General features: G+C 43.4%; 1 protein-coding gene across 2 annotated transcripts; it reads right to left on the bottom strand.

Annotated features, from left to right (window-relative positions):
• Nucleotides 1-3,725: 3,725 nt before the first annotated feature.
• On the bottom strand, nt 3,726-7,965 carry LOC123167990 (disease resistance protein RGA4). 2 transcript variants are annotated; one of them, XM_044585850.1, is made up of 3 exons: nt 6,918-7,965; nt 4,129-6,104; nt 3,726-4,033 (listed from the first exon to the last, which is right to left on the bottom strand). In XM_044585850.1, the coding sequence occupies exons 1-2, from the start codon at nt 7,739-7,741 to the stop codon at nt 4,148-4,150; spliced, it is 2,781 nt and encodes a 926-aa protein (XP_044441785.1). In that variant the 5' UTR covers nt 7,742-7,965; the 3' UTR covers nt 3,726-4,033; nt 4,129-4,147. The 2 variants fall into 2 exon arrangements, with proteins under 2 accessions (XP_044441785.1, XP_044441786.1); XM_044585851.1 differs by having other exon boundaries at nt 3,726-4,030.
• Between the last annotated feature and the right edge of the window lie 2,983 nt (nt 7,966-10,948).

Genomic DNA, 10,948 nt, shown 5'->3' with positions numbered 1-10,948 from the left:
CTTGACGCCCAAGACTAGAGGGTGGCAGCGCCTCAGATCGCATCTACCGTGTAATACCCTAGACCTCTCCTGCCAATATAAAGGGTGGTCCAGGGCACCCATTCATCGTCTATCTTCAAATAAGAGAACTCTCGATAGGAGTCTCAAACATCATTGTAACGCCTCGCACGAGGTATCCCTCCACTATGAATCATCAAACTAGCAGGACGTACAGTATTACTCTCAGGATATATTCTTGTATTACTCTTTTTTTAGCTTCTGTCTCATTTTAACTATTTATATATACATTACTTTCTTGCTTTTCTCTTTTTCTATAGTTTTTTTCTTGTTTTCTGATTTTTTTACCTTTTTTCTTTATTATCGGGAGGTAAAATACATATTTTTTCAGAAAGTTATATGAACAATTACTTAGATATGCAAACATTTTATAAAGTATAGTTTTTAAGTACATGAACATTACCCCGCAAAAAAAGTACATGAACATTTTTTTTCTAAATTTCAAATAGTATGTTTTTTTATAAAAGTACTTGAACATTTTACCTGCTTCTTTCTTCTAAAATATAAAACTTTTTGATAATACATAGTTTTTTTAATACATGATGTTTCAAAATATATGATGAACATATTAATACAGTTGGATATCTTACAAGCTACAAGTAATTCTAAATACATGAAGCTCTTTTAAAATAACAAGATGAACATTTACACATTAAATTTCTAACTCACGTTGAACATTCAGTATTATAAGATGAATATTTATTTATTAAACATGTGCTTTTGTTAATAAACGATGAATATTTTGAGGAATACAAAATAATGAGTTTTTCATGCGTAATGAAAAAAAATCATGTATGAACAATTTGTAAATACAACATGAACATTTTTTAAATAAATGTTGCGCATTTTTTAATACACAGTCAACCATTTATATATACACGATGAGCATTTTATAATGCACCTTGAATACTTGATGTTAGTGTTACTAAATAATTAGTGTTAATAAATAATTATACTTGATGTTAGTGTTACTAAATAATTAGTGTTACTAAATACGGCCTGTTTGCAAATTTTTTGAATCCTCAAATTCTAAAAGGAAAAAAAGTTATGCTCAAACTTCAGTTTTTTTTTGAATTTTTGTTAAATCTGGTCAAACTATGGTCAAACTACTTATTCAAGAATATTAGTGTTACTAAATAATTATTTCAGTTTTTTTGAATTTTGGTCAAACTGTGGTCAAACAATGGTCAAACTAATTATTCAAGAATATTAGTGTTACTAAATAATTATTTCGGTTTTTTTAAATTTTTGTCAAATCTGGTCAAACTGTGGTCAAATTATGGTCAAACAATGGTCAAACGAATTATTCAAGAAATATTAGTGTTACTAAATAATTATTTCAGTTTTTTTGAATTTTGGTCAAATCTGGTCAAACTATGGTCAAATTGTGGTCAAACAATGGTCAAACTAATTATTCAAGAATATTAGTGTTACTAAATAATTATTTCAGTTTTTTTGAATTTTGGTCTAATATGGTCAAACTATGGTCAAACTGTGGTCAAACTATGGTCAAACTACTTATTCAAGAAATATTAGTGTTACTAAATAATTATTGTTTTTTAAAACAATAGTTTCAAACTCAAACAGTGAAATGTGTGACTCATGCTCAAGCTAAATTCCTGAGGGTTAATAGGATTGACATCTTATTATTGTCAGGAAAACAACAAGTGCAGACTTGGAAATGAGGGAGAATGGAAGCCGGAAGTTAAGCGTGCTCAGGCTTGAGTAGTGAGAGGATGGGTGACCGTCCGGGAAGTTAGATGATTTGGAATGATGAGGGGTGATTAGAGATTAGAGGTTAAATTGAGCAGTGATGAGGGGTGGTGATTAGAGATTAGAGGTTAAAATAATTCAAAAATTCAAAAATAAAAAAAGAAATTTAAAAAAAAATTGAAAGAAAATCATAAAATTTCCTTTAATCCCGGTTGGTGGAGCTCCAGGCTGCAGCCACGTGGACGGCCTTTAGTCCCGGTTCGTGTAAGAACCGGGACTAAAGGGGGAGGCTTTAGTAAAGACCCTTTAGTCCCGGTTCTAGAACCGGGACTAAAGGCCCTTATAAACCGGGACAAAAGGCAGATTGGGAAACCAAGCTATGGTTGTTCTTTCATCCCAAGTGTCCTAAATTGGAGTCCTTGTGGACAAAGTGAAGGAAGCCATGGAGAGCAGTGAAGTAAGCTCCCAAGGTATGAATGACTGAATTAATGAACCATTATATTGCACACGGCGGTGTTTGTTTCTTATGTTGAGTAGATAGATTTCAGAAGCATCATCTTGAACAAATAGCGAGTCAATTCTCTGTCTGAATCTTTATCCTTGCAACTGTCCTGCTAGGGAACACGTGACTTTGGGGCAGATCAACCCAGCCTGCAGTATTTCTGGAAAACCTCATGAGCAAATATGGTGAAGACTCTAAGTTGGTATACGATGACCTTGCTGATCAGGTACAAACAGTTTCAATGTCCTTTTATCATTAATGTTTGCGGAAGGGGTTTGATTTCCAATGAAATCTCTCTATTTCTGTTTGATTTAAGATGTGCTGGTTCTGTATATAGGTTGTTATCCGGACAAGGTTAATTGTACAATTGTTAGTATTTGCAGCATTCAGCAAGTCAGTCAATCCTTTATTGCATTATTATATAGATTCCTAGATGTTTGAGCTTTGAAGTCTGATCATCAAGTAACCTGCAGGGTGCTTTGCTCTCTGCAGTACGATCTGACTCTCCCATTTGCCTCGTATCTTGATATGCATGAACAACATAAGTGCATTGAGGAGGTGCCAGATTGCAAAAGTGTACAGGAGGGATAACCCGTCGAAGGGAAGGTACCGAGAATTCTACCAGTGTGACTTTGACATTGCTGCAGTATACGAGCCAATAGAACCAGATTTTGAGGTTATCAAATTTTTGACCGAGTTACTCGATAAGCTAGATATTGGCATATATGAGATAAAACTAAACCACTGGAAGTTGCTTGATGCTAGAACCAGATATGGTCATCCGGTCTGCGCCACCATCAGTGCCGATTACATACATACATAGGCTGGCTGTGGCTGCTTCGGCCTTCATCCCAGTATTTGACTCCTTGAGGAACCTTCCCTGACTATAAGTGTGTGGAGACACTCTCGCAGCTTGATCTAAACTAAAGCAGCAGCAATGACAGCCATCAAACTTCCAACCTCTCTAGTCAATTTTAGAAACCAACTACACAGATAATTCCCTTAAAAGATTGATCGGATTGGATTAGTGTGTGATTGTCAACCAATCAGCACAGAAAGCGAGGGTAGATTGTCTGTCATTAGCGTGAAGGAGAAAGATTGTCTATCAGGCCTCAAACCTCAAGCTAACTACAGCCAAATGTTCAGAGTCCAGTAAACAGAGCAAAAGCAGAGGAAGCTAACTACACGCAAATGTTCAGAATTCAGAATTATCGGCATCATCGTCAAGGTATCTCCTCCTCTAGGTAAGCTAACTACAGCTCAGCTACCTATCTAGACCGTGCAGAACTTAACCCCGCTTTAGAAAACAGAGCACAGGAAGCACTGCACATCAAGTAAATAAAGATTCCAGAATTTATCCCAAACAAGTAGTAGGATATTGTAGTGCTAAATTATTGAGAAATAACGGTAGAAGCCAATTGAGTTGACTAGGACCGAAATAACCAAATACATGTCCAACAACAAACAGACTAAACTTATTTATTACAGCAGGAAGTCATCATATTTCTTGCAAAGAAAATCGTTTGCTCCGCTTAATTCACACATCATTAACTTCGATCTGTTACAAACAAATAAATCCTAGTGGTGACACAACATAAAAGTACGAACAACGGGGAAGCCACCAAATCGACTCGCGAGCAAAGAGGACTAAATTATTTGACGCACTTGATCATGTTGATGACACACTTGTCCATGAATGGCCATCAACTAATTAGCAGCATACGAGAATGATGTACCATTAGCAACTCGCAACTTGTACTGCTGCAACATAATAATAAAGTGTTATTACCAGGATGTGATCTGTGGAGAGGCGAGGAGGAAGCTCATTGCAAGGCAAGTACAGCACAATTCATTACCTGGATGTGTTGATGGTGTCTAGAGAAACAAGATCTTGGGACGTGGATTTGGGAGCTTCTTTGCAGCTTCTGTCCACTCATGTTTCGTTTCATCACTCACCTCATGATGAAGAGCAATCTCCTCAACATTTTTAATGTACTTGATCGGCGATATGCCCGAAAAGCCATCTAGATATTTGCATAGCAGCTGCAGCGATTTGAGGCACGGTAGAGCTCCCTCTTTGATTTCCAGCTGATCAATCGTGGATTCCACCACCATGGATAGGCGTGACAGCCTCTTCAGCATACCTTCTGTGATGACGAGCTTGCCCAGGATAGTTGCAACCAGCTTCAGGTGCGCCAGGCCGGGCACTTTGCTCAGGGCAGCAAGGAAGTCTTCGCTCAGGCTCAGCTGAGGGGAAGAAAGGCCTAGCTTAGTGAGACCACCCAGAAAGGCAACAAAGGAGGGCAGGCTGCATATCTTGCTTCCTTGCAGCTTGAGCGAGCCAAGATAGCAGCAATTATTATTTACTTTCTCCAGAGAGAAATTCAGCATGTCTTGGGTCAACTCGCCTTCAAAACTGAGTGAGAGTGAAGGGGTCCCTCTGAACACGCTGCTTCTCTCAATGAACCCCTTGATGGCCTTTGAGAGATGACTTGAGCAGCTGGTGTCGGCCGTAGGCTCGCACCATATTTTCACCTTTGTCAAAGCATTCATATTGTACATGAGCTGTGCAAACTCTTGGCTCTTTCTGTTGTCCACAACAAATCCTGCCAGTGTTTCCAATTTGCTCTTCACTGACAACCAAGTCTGTAGCTTACTCATTCTCCGGTCTCCTACATCTTGCTTGAGCTTGAACCTCCCAAAGAGATGAACTAGACATGGCAGCTCCAGGACATGTGCTTGCAGAATCTCTATCGGTGTATTTCTCACATCCAATGTATCCAATAATCGAAGCTTGCTGATCTCCTTTGGAAGCGCCATCGCAATAACAGCTTTCCCGAGGCATAGGTACCTCAGCAAGAACAGTTTTCTGCATATCAACTTGAGATGGCTATCCCTCAAGGGTTCAACACACTCTTCCAGATCCAAAACTCGCAGCAGCTGGTACTTTGAGAAATCCAGGACAGATCGGTGTGCCTTTCCCAAGATTGTCAGTGACCGGACAAGAGTTAAACCTTGCACTTCACTGGGCCTTGCACCATGCAGAGCAAGTCGGCGGATGTTACTGGGTAGGTGTGGGGTAGATTGTTGATCATACAACACGGTGACAAAGTTTTCGGCCATTGACTTGCGCAGGACAAACTCCAGCATCATGCCATGGGTATGGCATGTTTTCACCTCTGTGCTTCTACCACTGGCATCCATAGGCTGGATGATACTCCGGTCGACAAGCTTATTGAAATTGTTAATAGCAGTATCGAGTGCAGTGCGTGCATTGTCTCCCGGGCATAACCCTTCTGCTAACCATCTCCTTAACAGGCTCGATTTCCTGATAGGGCGACCACTTGGGTAGGTACTCAAATAGAGCAAGAATGTCCTGGCAACCTGGGTATCAAGGCTGGTGTAGCTCTGGACAAGCACACGCCTCATTCTTTCAAATAGCTCATCACTCTCCAGATTTGTACCCATATCGGCGCATAACTTTGCCCATTTTATGGTTGTTGGATTACCTGCGCTTTGCAAGAACCTGGCAGTGGTAACAAGAGCAAGTGGAAGACCATCACATTTCTTGAGCGCTGCGGAGCCAAGCTCCTCCGCATTCGGCGGTAGATCATCGTCTTGGAAAGCTTCATTAAAGAACAATAGTCTTGAGTGTTCATCGGCAAGAGTTGCCATTGTGTACACATGATCATGAACAATTGAGCTGCTGCAGGTATTTGCTACGCGCTGAATGGCTGTCGTCACCAGAAATCTGCCGCTTAACCCCGCAAAGGCCACTTTTACATCGTGCCAATATCCTGGTTTCCGCAAGTCATCAATTACAATGAAGAACCTATGTACCAGATTAAACATGACAAGCTAATTAGCCAATGATTAGATCGGTAGATGAATAGGGATCTGAATGAATGAATGAGAAAAAAAGAAAACAGGACAAACGTGAATCTGTGAATTTTTATAGCAAAGACAACTAAAGCAAGATAAGCATGCATAGAAGCAGCTTAACTCCAGAGATACTGTGCATTGCACTACCAGAGACGCAACATGTGGAGAACGAGAATACAAGATTTATATCTGAGCCATCAATATATAAGTTCCCACAAAAAATACTTTCATCTAAATCTTGGTAATTTCTTTTCAGAATAACATTTGCGAGAAAATAGAAACAATGGGCGTGCGCGAGTTCAAGTGAAGAAGCAAGATGATAGTATGAGCGAGTATGATTTTACATGACTTCTGTACGGTGGACAATGGACTAAGTACTGAATAGTCTTGAAGTACGACATATATCGGTGTGCCTTTGACACAAATTTAATAATGTATCTAAAGTTTGAAACCAAAGTATATTACTTTTTATCCTGAGATGTATATATTTGCTTTAATATAATTTATAAATTATATATGAACGATAATACTTTGAAGTTTGAAGCAGGCTAGATGAACTAACAATTGACCGTGGGAGCAAACAATTAGAGAGACTAATTAACAGTAACTACAACACATTACAGAAAATCGAGCATGGAATGCGTGGGTCACCTCACTAGTTAGAATGAAGAATGTACACACTAAATTAAACATGACAGATTTATTGCACACAAATATATTGAAGGAGGGGTTTTATAAATCCAGCGATATATAGAAGAATTACCTCTTGGTCCCAATGCACTCTTTGACGCTGGCTTGAAGCTTGGTGAGACGGCCGTCGACGCATTGGCCAAGTTGTCGGAGTATCTCCTTGAGAACATCAGTGGCTCTTCCCTCTAGTTTTGCTGGAGGGACCCAAACCCGAGCTTCATATTGGCTCTCAACTGCCTTGTACACATGATTGGCGAGGAGTGTCTTGCCCATACCGTGGAACCCAACAATGGTGATCACCTTGAGCTGCTGCTGCTGCTGGATCATATCCAGAAGCTCGTTTCGTGGACCGCCCATACCCACGGGCACAGGTCCGGATGCTGCTGAATGGTCATCGTCGCCGTCGTCTTCTTTGGTCATTGCCGTCTCTGTCTGCTCAGACAACATCGACCGCCCTGGTGAAGAGGTGATGCTGCTACTGTATGTTACTTTTAGCTTAGACGCATCCTCTGATATCTTCTTGAGCTCCTGGATGGCCACGGCGAACTCGTTACGAGCCTTCACCGTCTTCACCCTGTGGACAGCGTGACGGAGCCACCCGGCGCCTGTCTCCGGCATCCTCACGCGGTGCATGAAGCGGTCGATGCAGTCTTCGATGGCGTGCGCCACCTCACGTACCATCTTGATCCACTCCTTATGCACCTCTTCGCCACCGTCATGGCGAACTTTTTGCTCATCCTGGATGACCGCAGAAATCATGGCAAACTCGTTCTGGATGAACTTGATGTCACGCTCCAGGTTCTTCCGAAGCTCGTGATTTTTATCTAAGAAATCAAAGAGCTTCGGCACCATCCACTCCACGAAAGAGGTGGCCGCCGCCGTCGCCACAACCTCCATCTCTCTCTCTCTCTTTCTCTCTCTCTGTGTGTGTGTGTGTTCTCAGTTGCAAGATCACATCATGGAGTTAGCACTAAGGAAGGAACTGAAAGCACTGTGCACTGCATAATGCTGTTCCTTGTTCTGCATACCGTAGAAACAAGCCCCGAGCAGCCAGCCAATTAGCCAAAGCTCAGATGCAACCTTGGGAAGGGAGAAAAATATAAAGGGTCAGATGCAGCTTAGGGTTCACTAACCTATTACTAAAGCATTGCAAGCATCCTCAATCTCTATGTAAGTTCACAGGATGCCTCTGCATAGTACACGGTTACCTAACAAAGATACTGCATCTCAAGTTCTCAACTGCTGCAGCACATGTTTATAGGTTTTTAAACTTATCTCCCATTTCTGTACCTCATCGGTTCAAGCAGTGTATTAATTAAACCTGGCATTTTGACAGGCTGTCGATGCGCTCTTTGTGCCTGCCAATTTGAAACAAAAAGTGACACATTAGTTGCACACTAATTAACTCATGCATCATTAGCGCCTTGTCTCCGGGTCATCCGCCTCGTTGATCCAGCAATTGGGAGTGCATTCATAGTTTACTTCAACCTGGAAGTCTAGCACACACCGAGGATCAACTTTGCATTTGCATTGACTCGAAACAGACAATGTTACCGTTCAGTCATAGATTAAAATTGCGGGAGAAACGATTTTGCGGCAGCCTCTCCCAGCAGCTATAGCGGCTGTCATAGCGGGCAATCGCGGCAAATAGCAGAAAATTTTCTGATGGGAGAGATGATTTCTGGACGGTTTTGCTGATTCTTGAGCCATTTAGAGGGATTTGTGAAGGATTTCGCGGCAGTAGCCATAGCGTAGCGGCAAGGCTCCCGGGCAGCTATAGCGCAACTATTGCGGCTATTTTCCAGGCTATTTTAATCTATGCGTTCAGTAGACTACTGTCACACCACACGGCTACCAAAACATTTATATCTTCACAAGTTTCAGCATTTGCAAAATGAAAATCACACGCGTCCAGTCAAGGGGATTGGTGGAGGATGGGCAACAAGGGGAGCACAGAGACAAAATTATATGAGGATAATGGAAATAAGTGGGTGGCCCGCAGACACAACGGCAACTGGAGACCACCTAGGACTTACCGGCACCATGCCAATGCAGAGTTGAAGTGATGCCAGAACAATCTTCGACAGAAGAAAAAAGCAATACCAGAAGATATGCTCGGACCTATGGATAGTAAGCTGCGCTCAGTCTGTGCAGAGTACACAAGTGACCAAGTGAGGCTCAGTCCAGCTGATCATCGTGACCAAGTGGTTGCCCTTCCCTGGGGGCTAGCTCCAGCATGCATTTGCATTGATACTGGCCATGTTAGAGAACTGTGCGTTTGGGGTTTAGTTAAAGAAAAGTCTTTTAAGCACTACTTGCACTGTCAATTACTGATGCGCTGAAGGTGAATTCTAAGGTGCTGGACGGGCCAGACTGCTACGGATGATGGTATAGGCACAGGATGTTGCATTTTACTCCCCAATCCTTGTTTGGTTCTATATAACGGGGGATTATACATGTGAATTTGGGATTGAGGTTTCCTCCCCAAATACCTAGAGTAGAAAGGATTGTTTCAGTCAGAGGTGAAAACACAAAGTTACAGGATGTCCGCTGATAGAAAGCACTAGTTATCCCCAAATCTCCTCCCATTAATTTGGTTTGCTCCTCGACACGTCTGCTGCCCTAATATTTGGAGCAATGGATACACAATACTACCCCGTATTTGACGCTCCATCAGAAAGAATCATCAGAAGGTAACCCTAGCGAGGTACAGACTACAGATCACTTACAAACAAATCAAGCCGCCATGACTCGACCTCTGCCGCCTGAGAAAGGACGCCGAAGGTAGGATGCCGCCGGGAGAACCAACCATCCTCCTCTCGTGCGTCGTTTGGTGGCCTCTGCTCTCCTGACTCCTCTGCTCAGGTCGTCACCTAAGGTCGAAGCAGAGCACCAAGGTTACTCTTGTCTACTAGTACTAAAATAATATACTCACTCTGTAACTAATAAGATTTTTTTTGAGATATTGTAAGTCTAAAAAAAAACATCTTATGTTAAGTTACGGAGTGAGTAAAATACTAGATCTATGTCTTTTCTTTCTCTTCTTTTATAAGGGCATCTTTAACACGGACCCTCAAATCATCCGCATCCGTTCGGACGTGTTTTGCCATCCAACGCAGTCCTGTATTCATCTGCGGTCTGGTCCGGACATCCTGTTTCCCCGTATAATGTAAGTAAACTGGGGCCGTTTGGAAGACTGTCGTGCACGCATCCGACAACCACAACCCAGCCAAAACCCTCTCCCGCGCTTTCTCCCTTTGCCACCCGAAGTGGCCAGCACCACTCCACAGTGTCGCGCCACATTCATGCCAGCCCAGAGCGGGCGTGACCTCTAACTCGAGCCAGCATTGAAGCGGCGCGCTGGCTGAGATCGCCGACCTCGTCGCTCCCAGGTGCACGCTTCTGCTCTCCACACTCAAACGACACCCGGTCGTCCACCTCCCTCCATTAAATATACGTGCTTACCGAGGAACCTACTCCGGTGCACGCGTGCGAATGCCACCCGTCTGTCCCTCTACCGGCACCACTAAACACGTCACCGCTTGGCATGTCATCCACCGGCTATTTAAACTACAGGCTCGGCAGCATCCGCATCCCACTTCCTCCGCTCCCTATCTTCTCTATGCAGCACACACGACATGGCCTCGAGCTCCAAAGCCCTATGGGAGAGCCTCACGGACAAACAGAAGGAGATCGTCGGCATTGCGACCGGCTACCATGCCCGCGAACGGACGAGTCCTCTGGAGGCCAGCGCCGCGAACGAGCCAATGGAGGAGGCGGGCGACGATGAGCAGGTGCCACCACCCATGCCAGTCCATACTGGCATCACCATGGGCGAGGCACCGACGACTATTAGAACACAGGGCGGTTTTTGCCGGTTCGGAGCAACAGTCTCGGTCGTGTTACGAACCGAGACTATTGGGTGCATCAGTCCCTGTTCGAGCGGCCAGGGCACCGCTCGGGCCTCGGCAGGCACCAGTCCCGGTTCGGCTGGGACATTTAGTCCCGGTTCCTGCCACCAACCGGGACTAAAGGGCCTCGCTCCTGGCGCAACCCCTTTATTTCCGGTTCATGTATAGAACCGGGACTAGAGGCCAGTCTTCA

Source organism: Triticum aestivum, chromosome 7D (genome assembly GCF_018294505.1).
Source record: "Triticum aestivum cultivar Chinese Spring chromosome 7D, IWGSC CS RefSeq v2.1, whole genome shotgun sequence".
NCBI classification, from domain to species: Eukaryota; Viridiplantae; Streptophyta; class Magnoliopsida; order Poales; family Poaceae; genus Triticum; species Triticum aestivum.
This window is presented reverse-complemented; position numbering and strand designations above follow the sequence as displayed.

Coding starts and splice junctions, on each gene's coding strand:
- LOC123167990 (XM_044585850.1), bottom strand. CDS start 7,741: ATGGAGGTTGTGGCGACGGCGGCGGCCACCTCTTTCGTGGAGTGGATG. Junction 6,105..6,917: donor GAGTGCATTGGGACCAAGAG/GTAATTCTTCTA, acceptor TCTGGTACATAG/GTTCTTCATTGTAATTGATG.